A 19,066-nucleotide genomic window follows, 5' to 3' on the forward strand; every position below is an offset into this window, starting at 1 on the left:
GATTTGTATGGATTTTGAAGTTTAATATGAAATTATGAAAGTGGTACTTGACATCACTAGAGGAAGTCTGGATAGTTCACTAGAGTGTGTAAATTTGCTTTCCATTTATAAAACATAGACGCCCCTAAGTTCATGTCAGTAAAGTAAACTCTAGAAGATGCTCAACCAGTCAGGATAGACATGAACGAGAACAACCACACAAGTTTACCCGCTGGATCTAAACTCTGAGTGTTGTTATTTTAAAGTTTTTCTACAAATTATACATTTTATACTTATAAATTTTTAAAATCATGTTTTTAAACAAGAAGAAGAAATAGTGCTTGGAAATTGTTTATGAATCCTCGTACTTATAACATTGCCCTGACTGCACCTCTCCTTTCTGTCTCTCAACGTGGGAATGAAGTGGGGCTCCAGGAAGAGCCTCCTGGCAGTGAACAGCATCAGCTCCGTGCTCATCCTCCGCGAGCAGGCCATGTCGTCCCACTTCCACCAGCAGGTGGCCGCGGTGCAGGTCTCCCCGAGCCTACTCAGCGTGTCCTTCCTGTCCACGGGGGTGACGCACAGCCTGCGTACAGACATGTACATCAACGGAGTGTTCGCCACCAAGGTCACTGCCCGGGTGACCATGGGCTTGGGCGGGATCATCGATGCAGACGGAAGACCTGGTCGGTTGTTAGGGTCATTCGGGACAACGAGGCCCAGACGGCCGGTTGCTTTTTAATTTCCGTGGTTCTTTGTAGGATGCTGTTGCCGTCTGGAATGGAAAACAGGTGGTGATCTTTGAGCCTTCTGGAGCCACATTACGAAGTGCAGGTAGGAGTCTTTTCAGCCCCACGAAGGGGACTCACATCTAATGGGGGTGGGTGCTGGTGCCTGTGAGGTGGGCAAAGGGCAGGCCCAGGGCCATGGTGAGACCCTTATGTCAGTTCTCATGCCTGGGCCTGCGTTTCCTGAGCCAGTGCTGCCACTCTAGCCCTGTGCAACCAGGGCCTCCCCAGCCTCCCTATAGAAGCCAGTTGAGGTAGTTAAGTGCAGGCAGATCTGGGGCCAGCAGCCCTCCTGGGCTCCAGGACGATGAAACAGCTCAGAAATAAGTCGGCATGAGTGTGAAGAACGACAGTGCTTTCCGGGGAAAGGGATGCTACACACCTGACTTCTGAACTTCCCAGAGCATGCACAGCAGTGAGCCCGTGGGGTCTCGACCAAGGCCAACCTCTGTCTGAAAATTTCAGGGTGGATCTTCAGAGCTGTTCCACCTGTCCCATCCATCGCTCCGACTCTCTGTTTCACTTTATCTTCTGCTCTTTAGCACATGTCTGTATGAGTTACGGGGCTGCTGTAACAAGGACCACAAAACAAGTGGCTGTTTAGGAGTTATTCTCTCACAGTTCTTGAGGACAGATGTCCAAAATTAGTTTCACTGGCCAAAATCAAGGTGTTGGCAGAGCCCCAGAGGCTCTAGGGAAGACTCTGCTCCTTGCTTCTTACAGCTTTTGGTGGCTGCCAGCAATCCTTGGCTTGGGGTCACATCATTCCAGTCTCTGCCTCCACTGTCACATTGTTCCTGTCTAAAAATCTCCCTCCCTCTTATAGGGACACTTGTGATTTCATTTGGGGCCCATTTGCATAATCCAAGATAATCTCCCCATCTCAAGACCTTAACATCTTTGGCCATATAAGCTAATATTCATGGGTTTCAGGGATTAGAACCTGATCTCTTTGGGGACATCTTCCCACCAAGCACAGTGACCATCAGGACGTGCTCCTCGGCAAGGTCTCCTTCTGCACAGTTCTTGTCTTCACCCATCCTGACCTAGGCCCTCCTACCTCACAGGGGGATGCCCCCACGTGCTTGTTTGAATACCTCACACCTCCCTGGGGATGTTTTTCCACAGGTTATCAACTCTCTCCCTCATATTATTCCCTCACTTTTTTTTCCTCCTCTAACACTTCGTTGCCTAAAGTTCTCTTAGAACACTTTTCCCACCCTGCCCTGTATCGTGCTAATAATTCACGTCTTTGCCTCTCTTCTACCATAGACCCCTTGAGGGGCAAGGGTGAACTTATCCTCCCAAGAGGATAGCACAACAGGTGCTGAGCTATTTTCTGTTTTGTGTGTGTCATCATCTTCCTAACTAGATAAGAACCTGTCTAGAGCCAGAGACTAGAGCTTGTGGTCTCCAAAGTTCCACATAAGATAAGCAGATGCTTGAACAATCATGCTGTCATAGATGCTGTGCTACTGGAAGCACCACTGCTAGATGGGAGAAAAGAGGAGAGACCATCAGTGACTGGTGAGGGCAGGGTGCCCAGCACTGAGTCCCAACTCCTGGCCATCACCGGCAGCTGTGGCCCTGGGAGGTCCCTGTGTCTCAGAGCCTCACTTTCCTCATCTGCAAGATAAAGAAAACACACCTTTCACAAGGCTATTGTGGGTGCCAAGGAAAATTAGGGAACACACATGAGAACACTTCTTGACTACCGCAGCTCCACCCCTTCTACCCGTCTCACCGTGGTTCCTTCTTTATATCCTTAGTTGTAGAAGACCTTTTCTGCTAGGTTTCAGTCTTTCTCATCAATAGTTGCCCTACAAAAAGTTCTAGTTTTAGTGTGAGAATTCTTCTTAAACTCAAGGAGCTATGACGAGACTAGCTGCTGCTGTCCTGACCTTTATCTTTAATTTTAGGTACCTTCCTGTGTGAGTCTCCAGTGTTAGCCATGCACGAAGAAAACGTTTATACGGTGGAGCCAAACCGAGTCCAAGTTCGAACGTGGCAGGTAAATTGCTGCTCTAGAGTGAGTGGCCTGTGACGTTAAAGACAATTAGAGCAGAGTTTAAAATGCCATCTCTAAATCAAGCCAGAGCCTGCTTAATGACTTCACTCAACCACATCAGATTGCCCCCACTGGGTGCTTGGTTGTAAAAATGGATTGTCAGATAGCGTCTCCATCGACAGCTCTTGTGACTTCAGAAGTCAGGAGGTGAGGCAGTGGCCTTTTGCAGTGAAAAGGACTACATGGCTGGACCTTGAGTGCGTGGGGGTGTGAAATGGGAGGAAATTTTGCTGTGTTTAATGCGCATCTTGAGGGCTGAGGGGTCGTCAGTTCAGGACATATCTTTAGGCAGACCTTTTTCCCTGCATGTGTCTAAGGGTGAGGCCAGGATGGGAGCAATGTGTGCCTCCAGGATTACAGGCCTTTAACACACCATTCTCTTCCCTCCGGGTGGTGTGCAGTAAGGAAACCCTGCCCACATCCCGTGCACACTTGCTGGACCCCCAGGGCTGACATGGTGTATTAGTTTCCTGAGCCTGCCATAACCAATGACCACAAACTTAGTGGCTTAAAACAATAGAAATTTATTCTCTTTGCAGTTCGGGAGGCCAGAAGTCCTAAATCTAGGTGTGGGCAAGATTGGCTCCTTCTGAGGCTCTGAGGGTGAATTTGTCCCATGCCCCTTCCAGCTTTTGGTGTTGCCGGCATTCCTTGCATTCCTCAGCCTGTAGACAGATCACTCCAGTCTTTGCCTCCATCTTTACATGGCCTTCTCCCTGTGTCTTAGAAGGACACTTGTCCTTGGATTTAGGGTCCACCCTAATCCAGAGTTGTCTCCTTTTGAGATCCTTAATTATATCTGCAAAGACCCTTTTTCCAAGATACATCCAAATGGATGTATCTTTCAGGGGCTACCATTCAGCCCAGTACATGCCATAGTGTTCTGCATCATGGTTGAGGACATTTGTTATGGCACTGGTTTTAGCTCTCAGTATGACTGCTTTGTCCAGCTGTGAGTTCTTTCCTGGGGTCCAGCATTTGATTTCCCAGGGCTGCCATGTCCGTGTCCTTGTACCTCACAGCCTGCACGTCCACTCTTGCATTCAGCAATTCCTGAAAGAGCTTCCATGCAATTCTACTTTCTAGCAGGAGGGTCAGACAGTAAAGGTGCACACTGAAGTGTGGAGGTGGGTGGGAAGTATTGCAGGGGGTGGCATTGGAATAGAGACCTGACAAGTCAGGGAAGTGCCCGCAGCCCCACTCGCCTCCTGGGGCAAAGTGCAGGTGGAAGGAGCTGGGGCCTGTTGAGATACCTGCCCTGCTTCAGGTCAAAAGGGAGGCAGAGAGGCTGGAGGGAAGGAGGGATGGGCCTTGCATACTGCTGATAGTTGTGTAGGGGCATCAGCTGTGGACATAAAGCCGAGGCAGGGAGGGGCCCTCCTAACAAAAGATGAGGGAGCAGCTGGGTTATCAGAGGGGTGACCTGCGGAGCTGGAGAGTGGAGGCATGCAAGGAAAGAAGGAAAGGTCTGCAGGGAAGGGGCGAAAGGCATACTGGGAAAGAAGGATAGGCCTGCTGGAAAATGGGGGAATGGCATACTGGGAAAGAATGATAGGTCTGATGGGAAGGTCCAAAGAGCATGCTGGGAAGGGGCAAGAGGCATACTGGGAAAGGGGCAAAAGGCATAACGGGAGAGAATGAAAGACCTGCTGGGAAAGGGCGAAAGGCATGCTGGGAAAGAAGGATAGGCCTGCTGGAGAAGGGGGAAAAGGCATACTGGGAAAGAATGATAGGCCTGATGGGAAGGAGCAAAAGGCATGCTGGGAAAGGGGTGAAAGGCATACTGGGAAAGAATGATAGGCCTGTAGGAAGGGGTGAGATGCATACTGGGAAAGAAGAAAAGGCCTGCTGGGAAGGGACAAAAGGCATACTGGGAAAGAATGATAGGCCTGCTGGGAAAGGGCGAAAGGCATGCTGGGAAAGGGGTGAAAGGCATACTGGGAAAGGGGTGAAAGGTTTGCTGGGGAAGGGGCGAAAAATCAGCTGGAGGGAACTTAGGAGCGTCTGACCACAGACAGTCTAGAGTTTAGACTTTTTTGTTGATTTTTAGGTTAAGGAATATGTGACCATGGTGATTAGTAAAGTAATGCCAGCCTGTGTAAGGAATCCGTTAGCACCTCTCCTCTCGTCGGAAAGCTGGAGTGTGTCTCCAGACCTTTCTCCCTGCCCGTGCACCCATGACACACAAACTGCAGTTGTTGCTGGTTTGTGTGGTGATGGGCCAGCCGTTATGTACCTCATGGTTCTCGCAGAAGCTTCCTCCAGGCGGGAGCGCAGAGCCCCGCTGGTTCCCGTGCTCTGAGCAGGGGCTGGTGTCTGACAGACACCCGTGGAGGCAAAGCCTCGGGGGACCATGTGGAAGTTGGAAGGCAGGAGGTGTGGAGCCCGAGTAACACGGTGCGTTTTGGCTTGTTTTTTTCTTGCTTTTGTGTTTTCTTCCTAGAAGATCACTTCTGTGTGGGAAGGACTAGGGCAGCTGGTGAGCAGTGAAGGCGGGTAGGAGAGGCCACAGGTGAGAGGTCCGGGGGCTTTGAGCGCGACAATGGGCAGGGAGCCAGGCCAGAGTCAGCAGTTAGGTGCGTGGTGAGCAACTGGTGTAGGAGGGAGGAACTGAGGACATTCTAGTTGTCTATTTTGCGGGTCTGTGCTAATTGTGGAGCCTTAAGGTGGAAAGTACAGAAGCAGAGCAGGGCTGGGGGGGAAGGGTGCAAGTGTGAGGTGCCTCGGACACCCTTCAGAGATGTCCCAGTGTTACCTGAAAACGAGGTTCGCCTCTCGGTGGATGTCAGCCAGTAGACACAACTAAGCTAAGATCGGGAGAAGGAAGGATTTATTACTTGCAGCCAGGAAGGAGAACACGGGGGATCTTTCCCAAAACAGTGTCTCCCTGAACAGCAAAATTGGGGAAGTTTTAAGCTAAGGGCACAAGCATATTCACAAAAGCGTTTGAGCAGAGGAGAATTCAGGGTAGAATTGGGGCAAAGGTCAACAGAGTCCAGGCTCTGTGGATTGAAGTCAGTGGGTGGGAGCGTTACTTCCTGCAGAACTCAAAGGTGTATTATTATGTATATCCCTTGAGGAACCAGGACCTGCCCCAAGGCTGCTCCTCCCTTGTTTCTGCATTCCCTCCCTAAGATCATTAATTGCTGAGGCCTGTTCTAGGACCAGCACTGTGGCCAGGCTTAGATCACAAAATGGCTTAGGCTAAAATGGGTCCTCTTATGTCAAGAATACCAGTCCTGGTTCTCTTTCTCCAGGAACCCCCACCCCCACCCCGCCCCAGCCTATATTCTTACACCAGAGCCAGCTGGAAACACTGCTCTGGAGGCAGGAGCCCAGGCCGCGCTCTGAAGCAGGGGTTGGGAATTGGGACATATCATTGAGGCAATGTGGAAGGAGAGGAGGTCAGGTTTGCACTGCGTAACAACGTGTCAGGAGCGGCAGAGGAGAGGTCGAGCAGAGGAGGCTGAGACCCTCGCTCCGTGCTCACCAGTGAGCCTGTCCTCACCAGTGAGCCATCGCCTGTGACTGTTGTTTGCTTGTTCCACAAACGTATACTAACCGCCCTACTGGGTGCATCAACATGAAGATCAGATTCCTCAGCTTGGAACTCACCCCCACGCTGTTTATCCCTCACTCTGAGTTTCCTGGACGGGTTATGCAGCATCCTGGCCTGCTCCTCAAGTCTCTGTGCCTGGCACTAGGAGTCTACTAAATTCTGTTGGAATGCCCCCCCTTCCCCGGTCGTCCAGCCTGCTCCCCGCTACCCCTGCACTGGGACCTGGCCTCCACCTGCCGCCCACTCACTGTTGGGGTGCCCTGCTCCCAGCCCAGCACCATGCCACACAGACACTTACTGGGCGCTGCTTGAATTGAGCCAGGAGCCTCTCTCAGCTCCAAGGACAAGGGTGGGTCCATGCACAAGACACAGGAAAGCCTAAGCTCTGTGCAGGCCTGACTGTAGTCACTCTTTCCAAAATGCTCTTAAAGTAAGAGTGACACTTTAAAACCCTCCAGAGTCTTCCAACTTCACGTAGAACAAAATCTGACTCTCTACCTTGGCCTGCACTGATTACCCACTCGGGTAAGTGATTTGAAATCACTTGTGGCTCAAAACCCTCCAGAGTCTTCCAACTTCACGTAGAACAAAATCTGACTCTCCACCTTGGCCTGCACTGATTACCCACTTGGCCTCTGCTCACTGCCCACCTCAGAGGCCACCCCTTGGCCACCTCATTCCTTCCTGCTGTGCTGGCTCCTCCTTGTCCTGGAAAGCCAGGCTCAGCTCTCCAATAGGTGGCTCCTTCTCCTCAGTCTCAGTTCAGGTTTGTCCCACAGACAAGACCTGTTTCTCAGGCATTTACTGAGGTACGATGTACACACAGGAAAGCAAGCATGTTGTGTGTGCAGCTCAGTGAGTTTTCACAGATGGACGTATCCGTGACGCGACCACCATCCCTTCCACTCACGGCCTCCCCTGGATGTGCCCACTTAGAGGACACTAGCCACACAGTCAGTTTCATTGGGGCTTTAACATAAGACCTTGCAGGCAGTACCTCCTGGACCAACCCAAGCAGGTGGAATTCAATGTCTCGCCACCTTGATAGTTTTGTTTTAGCATCCTGTCCGTCACCTGTCTATACTTGCTCAGGCTGAGTTATGTGTGTACTTGCTTGTTGACCTGGCTGCTACCTGTCTCCCCCTCTGAACGTAAGCATCAGGGATCCCCCCGGGGCAGGGCCCCGTCCTCCTCTCCCCATGTGGGGTGAGACTCCAGCAGAGGGCAGGGCCCTGTGAATAAAGCCTCCCTGAATTCCCTGTTCCCTCCTTTTTTCTTCAGGGGACTGTGAAACAACTCCTGCCATTTTCCGAAACAGAGGGGAACCCATGCTTCTTTGACATCTGTGGAAATTTCCTGGTTGTAGGGACAGACTTGGCTCACTTTAAAAGCTTTGATCTATCCCGAAGGTACAGTGTTTGTCCAAATAAAAGTATTATATTTTTAAAATTAGTCAGGAGGTAGTGTGGTGGGTAGAAAATGGAGAGGAGGAAGCAAACTGCTTATGTTCTCATTTCAAACATTAATGTGCAACTTACTTTTTTGAAATGTCTTTTGTCTTGATTTAAATTCTTCGTCTTTGCATGAAGGGTAAGGACCAGCATCACTATGTGATGGACACATGACAGTGCATTTGTCAAAATCCATAGAACTTTACAGCTCAAAGTGAGCCTTAATGTCTGCAAATTTAAAAAATCAGTTCAGGGGATCCCAGGATGGAATGCAGACGAGGCAGGACTACCCACCATTCGTGAGTGTGTGGAACTGCCTCCCTGGGAACCAGGTGCCGCCTGGGTCACCCTGGCACCGAGTGGGACCGTGAGACTAAGGGCTAAGGGGCCACACGCAGCATGTGCTCTGCAGACGAAGTCAGTTCCCATGGGGCTCGGGGAGCAGTACCCACACTGCCATCCAGGCTGGACATGAGCAGCCGAAGGATGGGATGGGAGCCCGAGGGAGCCAGCTTCTCGCCTGGGTGGGAGGTTCCAGATCAGCAGGGGTGGAGGCTGGAGTGACCCCTGTGCTGGTGCATCCAAGGTGGAGACGTGAGTCTGAAGCCGAGTGTAGCTTCACGTAGATGCAGGTGGATGCATATAAAGTTACCACGGCTACGAGGATACACACCAGTCAGTATACACACAGCCTTGCTCTGTCAGCCGTGGGGGCCTGAGGGCAATGACACCCCAAGAGCAACGAGCACATCCCGTGCCCGGATCTGGGTCTCTAAGTCCTACAGTAAAGGGAACTGATCTCCTCGGAGAAATGATGCTGGGACCGATACTGGGACTGGAGCAGGAAATACACCAAATGAGCCTGGAGACTCTGTCCCAGCCCAGAGGGGCCCAGGGAGACGAGACAATTAAATGTCAAGTGGGGCCTGGACAGGGGCCTAGGACAGACAGAGGACACTAGGAGAAAAGTAAGGAAATGTGAATAAAGCAAAAAAAATCATAATGAGATACCTCTACAAGCCAGCGTTGTTTCTAATGGCAACAAACTGAAACAACTAAACAGGGAATTAATTAAATAAATTTTAGTTTGTCCACACAGCGGAAAAGCACACAGCTGTAATGAAGTATGGGCAGCAGAGACCCCGGCCAGCTGTGCTGTGGGGACGATGAAGCAGCCTTAATAAGCTGCTCCTGTGTGAGACAGGGACAAAATACGTGTTCGTGTTTGTTCACAGAAACAGAATTTTAAAACCTCACCCACCAAGTAGCAGATTGTTATGTTGTACAGCTGAAACTAAGATAACGTGTGTGTCAATTATACCTTGACAAAAAAAATGTAAAAATAAAAAATCACCCTATGTTCTGAGCTCAGCCCATTTCCTGGGTCTCACATTACCGAAGTGAGAGCAGTTGGGCCCAAGCGGAACTCAGTTCTCTGGGCCCAGGTTCCAGGCTGCAAGGAGAAGGGGCGCCTGCCATCCCACGGCGGTGCCACTGAGACCGCGTCCCTCCCCGCAGAGAGGCGAAGGTGCACTGCAGCTGCAGGAGCCTGGCAGAGCTGGTCCCCGGCGTTGGGGGCATGGCCTCCCTCAGGTGCAATGCCAGCGGCAGCAAGATCAGCATCCTCCTTAGCAAGGTGAGTCCGCTCGTGCGCACAGCTCCTCCCACCCCTCCGGCTGGCCCTTCTGTGCCCCACACCCCGCGCTCTTGACGTCCCCTCCTCCCCGGCCGGGCGGAGTGGTGGGGGAGCTTTCTGTCTGGCCTCTCCTCTTGCCTGGGGCCACCCTTCACCTCCCCACCTTCCTTCACTCCCTGTTTCATCAGGAGCAGTGGTTTCTGCTTTGCAGAGACCCTCACCTCTTCCCTTTTCTGCCTCTTTCCATCACCCGACTAAATTCTCTGGGCACCAGGGGTGATGACTGTGGAAGGACCTTGGAGCCTCTTGCTTAGAGAGACACACGACGTGAGTGTGAAGGAGGCAGGTGGCTGGGTCGCCTGTTCTGGAGGAGCTACTGCCTTCCCACCCGGCAGTGTCTGTTCATGCTCTCCTCATGCATTCACTCACACGTTCATTTGCTCACTCACTCACTCATTCGCTCACTTATTTATTCACTCATTCTCTCACTCGTTCATTCAAGAGTGGATTGCTGGTTGCCCTCCATGTACCACACACTTTGCTGGCCACTGTAAACACAAACTGATCGGTTAAATCGGGGAATCGGCCCCTCCCCTCGGAGAAGCAGACTCGAGTAAATTTTTACAACCATGGTGAGAGCTGAGAGGAGAGGTGAAGGGCTGGAGGTCAGTGGTAGGTGGAACAGCTCTCAAGAGTTCCGGAGGCTTCCAGGGGAGGTGGAGGTTGAGCCCAGGTGTGGGCTCGCCAGGTAGGCAAGTGATGGGGGCACAGCCCCGCCAAGGCGTCAGAGTGCGACCCCGTGGCAGAAGCATGGCTTCACCAAGGTCTCCGGTCACTGGCAGAGGGGGAGGCCCAGGCTGAGTGGTCAGTGGGCTATCACAAGGTGGAAGATCCCTTGGGGCCCATCACAGCCATACCTGGCTGTAGGGCAGGGAAGGACAGGATCTGAGAGGAGCTGGGTGAGGAGCCTTTGGGGGACGGAGGGGGGGTCCTACCAGCCGGAGGCCAGGGTGGACCTGGGGAGGCTGAGGGAGGGGAAGCAGCTGAGCTGATGGGGAGGGACAGGCAGGCACCGCACACCAGGCAGTCCTGGGTCACTCATTCCATCAGTGGCCAGGACACTGCCCGGGTATCCACACACAGGCAGGAGACACCCACACAGGAGGTAGGCAGGGTATCGGGACGTGGTGCTGGGCAGTCCCGGGAAGGGCATTTTCCTTGGTGCTGGGTGTGGACGCTGGTGAGAAGTGCGGACTGCTGAGTGACCATTGTCTCCGGAGGCCTGATTCTAAAGAGCAGAGCGAGCTTGAGGGAGCTCAACGCTCAGACCAGGGTCAGGAATGCTCGCCCTGGTGAAAGAAAAAATCAAAGAAAGAAAAGTTGAGCTAGGTTGAGGGGGCTTGCAGTGAAAGATAGCTCCCCTGCCCCACTGGCACTCCCCAGGGGAGGAGAGGCTGGGAGAAGCAGGAGGAGGAGGATGGGATGGAGCCCCTCTCCTTGCAGACGGGGCAGGGCGGGCGTGATGTCTGGGGTGGAGACTGAGTCCTGGACCATCTTACCGTGTCCCAGACACTTCGTTGTTTGTCATTTTGCTTAGGGAATTGTGATGACTAGGAGCTTGCGTTTTTATTTAGTCAAACCTATTGATGATTTTTAATTTGTGATTTCTTCCATTGCTTTTTTTTTTTTTTAAATTTTATTTATTTATTTATGGCTGTGTTGGGTCCTCGTTTCTGTGCGAGGGCTTTCTCTAGTTGCGGCAAGTGGGGGCCATTCTTCATCGCGGTGCGTGGGCCTCTCACTATCGCGGCCTCTCTTGTTGCGGAGCACAGGCTCCAGACGCGCAGGCTCAGTAGCCGTGGCTCACGGGCCCAGCCGCTCCGCGGCATGTGGGATCCTCCCAGACCAGGGCTCGAACCCGTGTCCCCTGCATTGGCAGGCAGACTCTCAACCACTGCGCCACCAGGGAAGCCCTCTTCCATTGCTTTTAAGCTTACAGTATTTTCTTTTGTCGAAGATATCAGTAATTTTTCATTTTCTTGCCTTTCTTTTCTTAAGTAAGCACGTCCCTTTACCGTCCCGGTATCTGTGGGGATAAAGGTTTAACAGTCTATATGAGTTCTTGGCATTTTGCCCCAACAACCAAGCTGGTTCCCTTTTCTCAGCTTTTCTGGAGCTTCTCTATGGTGTTTACTTCATTTTTACTCACTTGCGTGAGAATTCGTTTATCACAATCTCGGTCCCTCCTTGTGCCCATGGTTAATCCACCTCAGGTAAGATGACATCACACTCACGTCTGTATTAAGAACAACTAGACAGCCATAGTCGACCTGCACAGTCTGAGAATTTGTCTTCAGTTTTCTGAAATTAGAAAGTAGTAAATCCATAGCCATTTCAGCAGGATGAACGTAAGCTGACGTTCGAATTACGAATGCTGGAGGCCCGCTCATGGGAGCGGCTGGGTGGATGACCCGGGCATCTCTTCCAGGCGTGTGGCTCTCAGTGGGCGGGTACCCTGAGCTCCAGCTCTCTCTTCCCCAGGCTGACAACAGCCCCGATTCCAGAATCTGCTTCTACGACGTGGAAATGGACACAGTGACCATCCTCGACTTCAAGAGGGGACAGATAGATCAGAGAGAGACGTTGTCCTTTAATGGACAGGAGACTAAGAAGTAAGATTGTGGTTTGGGAGGATTTTGTTGAAAAAAATGTTGAAAACGATGTTCAGTTACTTGTTGGCTTCGAGGCAGGTTGTTGCTAAGTTTACTTCACCCTTGGAAGAGCTCAGAGATCATGAGTGGTGGAAACCAGAGGTGAAATAGAAACAAACTCCCCTGGTCAGTCGGGGTGGACTTGAGTCTCTAATCTGTTTTCCAGGTTCTAAGGTCTGGATTCATGGGGTCGGAACTTGAGCTTCTGAAAGGGCTGCAACTCGAGTGTCCACAAGGGCAGCCTGAGTCTTGGGACACAGAGGGCCCATCAGCATCTCTGTTGGCATGGAGAGTGTTTCTGAAAACACAGTGGGGCATTGGTGGGTATGCATTCTTCAGGCCATTGATGTACCACGTGTGTGAGGGTCCGTCTCTCTCTTTCAGAAGCCAGGCCCTTGCAGATGAGAGGCTGACGAATCTCGTGCCTGTGAGCCACTTCTGGGATCAGAGTGAGCCCAGGCTGTTTGTGTGTGAAGCCGTGCAGGAAGTGCCGGGCGCCCCGCTGCAGCCAACGGACAGGAAGGCCCTGGGCGAGGCCAGCACAGGCCCCACGGTACCACATGCTGTCGCCTTTGTGTTTAGATTGGTGGGGACGTGGCAGGCTCTGTCTTCCCAACATGGTCCACAGGGAAGTTCTGGGGAATGGATTCAGGAGAGCAAGCGCTCACCCCCAGGATGCCGGGGGACACCTATCCCCTCTGGGTTGACACTGAGGGCTGGCCCCACCCTCTGTCACGTGCCATTTTCTCTCGGCAGCTCAGAGCTCTTTATCAAAACAGTTAACGTGAACTTACCCCTTGATGTCAGCTCATCCTGTGGGGTCCAGTTACTGAGGCCGATTCCTCAGTCATCCCTCGAACGATTGGCCCCCTCGCCCCTGTCTCCACCCCAACCCCCGGCTTTGCAGGGCCTCCCTCCCCAAAACTGGTGACTCTCGGGCCCAGGACTCCAACACTTTCCAAGTCTTGGGTCCTGCAGGACACCCAGCGATCCCTGAGAAAGCCCGGGGGCTGCATGTGCCTCTCTGTGACCCAGAGGGATCTTTCGTAGGGTCCTCAGTAGGTCAGCAAAGGCCAGGCGGCCCTAGAGCTTTGGGTGACTTGTGTCCCTGCCAAAGGGACTTCCTTCCAGGATGTGAGAGGCTGGATCCCCTGAGGCTACCAGCAGCGGGGTTTCCACACCCTGATGTTTTCAGAAGCAAATCGGTCTCTGGGTCTGAAACAGGAGTGGTGAGAGGGGCCCTGTTGGCATCTGTGTCACTGGAGTGGAGACTCGAAGATGAGAGAGAGGGTCTAGTGACGAGCAAGTTGGGGGCACTCGCTCCCACTTGGAGGGTGGGGGCATGGCCGGCGAAAGGCTCCTGGTCTTGGGTGAAGTTGGTGAGGAGACGTAGGCACTCACACAGCAGGGCAGCCACCAGCCCCTCAGCCTCCGCGTCTCCTGGGCAGAAGTGTCTGCGGCCGAGTCCTGCAGGACAGGGTCCCGCCGAGCATCGGCCTCTCCACTGTCCCTGCCTGAGAGCAGAGCAGAGTCTCCATGTCAAAGTCAAGAAACTGAAGGGGCTACTCTTGAAACATGGGAGCTCCTGAGCTTCACTCACCAGCGCGGGTGGAAGGGTTAGTTTTCACCACAAGGTCAGCGAGATGGGTCTAGTGGCTCCCAGGCCGGACGAGATGTGTCCTCCAGGAGGGGCGTCAGAGAATAGCGGAGCCTGGTGTCGTTGCTGTGTGCCCCGAGGAGGAAGGGGGTTATCTGTGTGCCCATGTGTTGGCCCCTCTACTTTCTTTGTGTTTTATGTAAATATCCCAGCAGTGAAAATGGGATTGGGCGAGATTCAGGAAAGTTATTGCCAAGCTAAGACAGAACGTCTCCCTCTGCAGGCAGACGTGCTGGTCCTGTCTTTCTTCGTTTCTGAAGAGCACGGCTTCCTGTTGCAGGACAGCTTCCTCCGGCCTCCCGTCTTCCAGACGCTCCTGGGAATCCAAGTGCCCCATTATTACTTCATGCGAAAGGTGGGAGCCTCCATGTGTGCAGCCGTGTCTCAGGCCCTCCTCCCCACCAGGGCTCTTCCGTTAAACAAGCAAACCGTGTGCCCTGATTTGTCACCTGAGATTCCCGCAGATCCGAGGTTTCTGTGTGGGGAAAGGCAGGCAGGCAGCAGTGCTGCTGAGGGTTGTCCCTTCCGGTGTCCCCCAAAGGCACCGTACCTTTCCACTTTCCTGTCTTCTTTTTAAAAATTCTAGCTGGTTTTTTAAAAGTACGTATTCCTATATTCACTGTAGGAAATGCAGAAGCTTCAAATAAAGAAATAAAGACCAAGGATGCTGCAAATCTCCGTGGTCACAGCCCCCAGAGATGGTTGCTAGGAAAGGCTGGCGGGCAGCCTTTCAGGAGAGGTCTTGTCCTTTGCCCACGTGTGTGTGCGTTACATACACTGGTTGTTTTTATTTTTTTTTATTTTTATTTACTTTTTTGATGTGGACCGTTTTTAAAGTCTTCACTGAATTTGTTACGCTGTTGCTTCTGTTTTATGTTTTGGTGTTTTGGCCCTGAGGCATGTGGGATCTTAGCTCTCCCACCAGGGATCGAACCCGCACCCCCGCATTGGAAGGCAAAGTCCCAACCACTGGACCACCAGGGAAGTCCCACGGGTGTGTTTTTAAATTTTTGATCAAACAGGGTTGTTTTCAGCACACACCACCCACCCCATCCCCCACCGCCAACAAGGGTATTTTGGATGAGTTATTTGCCTTCCCTGGAACCTGGTCTCCACGTCCCCACGGTCCCTCCTAGACCTGAAATCAGCCATCCTCTGCCCTGAGATGCCGTGCTGATCACGGGGGTGGGTGCATCTGGGGGGTAGGGGTGGCGGAATGTCCAGACCAGTTGAAACACTGGCTGAGTCACCTGTTCTCAGCCGGGCGCCAACACCGCCTGCACAGAGGAGGCGCGGCTGCGCTGGGACCTGAAGGCTGCAGCCTGTCGTTCGTGCCTTCCGATCTGCAGGACTGCGAATGTATGTGCTGGCCGCTGCTGCTCCTATTCTCGTAAAATCTGCAGACTCCTCCCCGTCATCAGCTCTTTGGGCTCCCCTGCCGCGTCTTTCTTTACTGTTGTGTCAGAAGAAGGACTGAAGTATGTAGACTTTTACTTGGATATTTTTTAGCTCTTAGCATAGGGTGATTTAAAATCAACCCTAAACATGAACTCTGTATTTTTTGCCGTTAGCAAGTGTTCCTTTTTTAGCCAGAGGTAAGGGCAGACCCCAGAGGACCCCCAGAGATGGTGGACATGCCATCTGAGCTTGGCTATCTCTGCCAGCCCCCGAGCTGAGGCCCCTTGCCTGTGTGAATGGCTGTCTGCTCAGAAGCCAGGACGCAGGTCTCCCCGGGCCCCTCCCAGGGTTATTACTGACCTGAAGAGGTTTGGCAGGAAGGCCCAGGGTGGGCTCTCTGCTCTTTGTTCTGTGACTGTCATGGGCGAGCCGTGTGGGTCTGTGGGTCTCAGGCTGTGCTGAAGCCCTCGTGCAACGTGCCCCCCTGAGACCACAGGCCAGGGTTGCCCCTGGGAACAGTATCCCCAGCCATCGAGGTCGGCAGCGAATAGTCTTTTCTGCACTTTGACTTGTGATCCGATGCAGTGAACTTTGTGAGGCTGTGTGGTTTCGATTCCAGGAGCTCCTGCGCTCCGTCCATGCAGGTTTTCTGAGTTCCCTCTTTTGAATAGACCAGTGCCTCCAGACCAGCATTTTTCTGAATTTCATTCTTATTTAGTGCTTTTATACGTTTTCATTTCTCTTTGATTTGAGACTCAAAACGTAGAGACAGCCTTTGAGCTCCTTCTCTTGGGCGTCTCCCACGTCTTCACGCCTGGGCTTGTTTCCTTCAGTCTGAGCACCATCCTCCCCTCCGCCAGCCCCTCAGCTCTCTTCCCCCGAGCATCCACTTGGAGCTGTTGGCCTAGCAGAGGCGTGCGTGATGCTCCTCCCTGTTACCTGAGCTTTGCAGTTGCCCCAAGATGTGGTTTTCTTTGTTTTAAGCAACAGCTGTCTGTGTGCTGACACCTCCCACCTCACATGCTCCAGCTTTGTCAGGGGCCTGGCAGGGCGTCAGCTCCTCATTGGGGCAGCACGAACAGTCTTGTCTCCTAATGCTTGTGGTGAGGAAGTATTTCACTTACCTGTGTTTGCAATACGGGAAGTCTTATTCATTTGATCTCTCAGTGCGGGAGAGGAGGGGCCCATGCAGCCTATTTCCCTGAAGCGCCTGGCGTCCCGAGGTTCCTGTCCGCACACTCAAGGGTGTGGTGTCAGTCGAACAGCCCTGGGCCCCCAGCTCCCACATGTGTCCAGGGCAGGTGGCTCATCCCCTCGAGAGCAGAACCCAAGGTGAATGCAGACAGGGGGCACCGTGAGCCGTGACCGTGGGCGCACTTGTTTCTGTGAGAATTCCTGCGTGTGCTCGTGGGGAGCAGGGCTCTAATGAGGACGGGGCATCAGACCCACAGCAAGGCTGACGGAGGTCAGGCTTCTGTCTCGTGATTTGTGACACCACAGCAGACAGCAAGTACCACCCCCCCCATGGTTTTTGTGTCCACGTTTTCTGAAGGTTTCCCACTCAGTGCAAAATCAGCCCAAACTTGAGGACTCAGCTTCCCGCCGGATGTGACCCCGCCACTCGTCCACAAACCCTGACCAGGGCTGCTCTTGGCCTCTGCTTATGCTCTGCTCTGTGCCTGGAGGGTCTCGCCGTCCACCTGGGTCTGATAAATCCTACCAGGGTTTCAAGGCCCAGATCAAGTACCCCCAAAGTTGGGGGCTACAGTTGAACTTCAGAAGGATCCGTGACACAGGAGCTACTGGGAACTGAGTCAGAGGCAGGTGGTGAAGGAGTCAGAGTCACAGCAGATACGAAACTGCCAGGGTAGGGGAGTGGGGTCCAAGGAGATGGATCATGAACTCTCTACACGGGGGAGCCTGTGTAATCAGACGAATGGACGCTGCAGAGAGAGAGCAAGCCAGGTGGGAGACCAAGGGGTGTGTGTGCAGATCCAGCCCAGGGGTGAGTGGAGGGCATGGAACCCCGTCTAGCTGGGAGGAGGGAAGTGGACTTGAGAAGGATTTGTGGCTGGAGCTGGTGCAGAAGGCATGGTCCAGACAGTGCACTAAACTGTGCTTGTGCTGGGACCACAGGATTTCCTTCCTCTGCCTGCATTGGGGGTGTGGTGGGGGGGGGGGCGGGCTGCACTAGGTGAAGGTTCTGAGAAGCACCAGCAGAGGGCTCACCACCACTAATCCAGGTTACATTTTGGAAACTTCTACCTGCAGTGATGCTGGCGTCGATTTTAATACCCTCTGCACATGTACACAGGTCTGACTTGATAGTAAAAGCTCTTTCTAGGAATTTTACAAACGGCCCTGGGAGGTAGGGATTTTCACGCCTGTTCACGGCTGTTGAGCAGCTGATGTTAGTGCCTTAGCGGCTGGCAGGTCCCTGTGCGTTGACAGCCTGCGTCACCCGCTGTCTGAAGCCAGAGCCCCAAGTTCTGCTAACTTCAAGGGGCCTGCAGACGTGCGTTGTGTTTGCCGAGAGTATTGCTGAATATGGGGTCTGTGTGCAGAGGGTCCCCGCAGCTGACGAGTACCCCCAGGGAGAGGCCCGGGGTGGGCCCTGGCTTTACAGGGATCCACAAATAAACAGTGCCCTTTGTCGTTCAGCCAGGAGAAGTGGACCTCGAGGACCAGGTGGACTCCGGGTCCCAGCGCATCCCCCAGATGGTGGGCAGGAGGCCCCTGCGGGACTTCGTGGGGCTAGAAGACTGTGACAAGCCCACGCGGGATGCCATGCTCAACTTCACCTTCTTCCTGGCTGTCGGGGACATGGACGAAGCCTTCCGGTCCATCAAGCTCATCAAGAGGTGAGGGTTCTGCTCGCGAGGTGTGCCGCACCCAACTCCCTGTGGCCCTCCTTCGGGTCTCTTCCCTCCCCACAAGTCTCATCGTCGCTGACTCTTCTTGGCGTTCCTGGTGTCTCATGGGTTTTCACTCAAGGGGATGCTGGTGCTGGTGGAAACCTGGTTGTATATGGGCACCTGGCTGGCCTCGCAATGCTCGGTGTCTCGTGGGCTGTGATTTAGTTGTTTTGATTTACTTTACAGTGGACACTTCCTAGTTGAAAGTTCTGCAGTTGCTAAATATTTATAACATCTGTCTGTCCAGGAATAATTGCACTAAACAGAAAAGTTTTTTTTTGTTTTTGGCTGCGTTGGGTCTTCGTTGCTGTGCACGGGCTTTCTCTAGTTGTGGTGAACAGGAGCTACTCTTCCTTGCGGTGCGTAGGCTTCTCATTGCAGTGGCTTCTCTTGTTGCGGAGCACGGGCTTTAGGCACCCGAGCTTCAGTAGTTGTGGCACACAGGCTCAGGAGTTGTGGCTCGCAGGCTGTAGAGTGCAGGCTCAGTAGTTGTGGCACGCGGGGCTTAGTTGCTCCGCAGAATGTGGGATCTTCCCGGACCAGGGCTTGAACCCGTGTCCCCTGCATTGGCAGGCAGATTCTTAACCACTGTGCCACGAGGGAAGCCCTAAACAGTAAAGGTTTTGATAGTAAACTCTCAAAACGGCAGGCAAAATGCAATTAAAATTGCTCTAAGTTGTCAATCAAGGGCTACCTATAAGCAGCTTCCTCTCTGTGCCTGTGAGAATTCAGAGCTCCTCAGGAGCATTTGACAGATTTTAATTGCCAAAGAGTAGAAAAACTATTGAAGGGTGAAATTCAAGTGGGAAGAGGACGGGAGATAGGGCACCTCAGCAACCCTCGTCTGCAGTGATGGGTCTGTAACCGAGAAGCAGCCTGAGACCTGGTCTTGGTCCACAGCAGA

General features: G+C 52.9%; 1 protein-coding gene across 1 annotated transcript in view; it reads left to right on the forward strand.

Moving 5' to 3' along the window:
* The window catches only part of IFT140 (intraflagellar transport 140), a 66,132-nt gene that overhangs the window by 16,091 nt on the left and 30,975 nt on the right, over positions 1-19,066 (forward strand). Inside the window, exons 9-17 of the mRNA XM_065892770.1 lie at positions 404-607; positions 741-813; positions 2,687-2,778; positions 7,676-7,803; positions 9,364-9,481; positions 12,023-12,153; positions 12,577-12,745; positions 14,073-14,204; positions 17,909-18,108. Coding sequence (XP_065748842.1) covers positions 404-607; positions 741-813; positions 2,687-2,778; positions 7,676-7,803; positions 9,364-9,481; positions 12,023-12,153; positions 12,577-12,745; positions 14,073-14,204; positions 17,909-18,108 — 1,247 coding nt within the window. The remainder of the gene's footprint in view (positions 1-403; positions 608-740; positions 814-2,686; positions 2,779-7,675; positions 7,804-9,363; positions 9,482-12,022; positions 12,154-12,576; positions 12,746-14,072; positions 14,205-17,908; positions 18,109-19,066) is intronic.

The sequence above is a fragment of the Phocoena phocoena genome, chromosome 15 (genome assembly GCF_963924675.1).
Source record: "Phocoena phocoena chromosome 15, mPhoPho1.1, whole genome shotgun sequence".
Taxonomy (NCBI): Eukaryota; Metazoa; Chordata; class Mammalia; order Artiodactyla; family Phocoenidae; genus Phocoena; species Phocoena phocoena.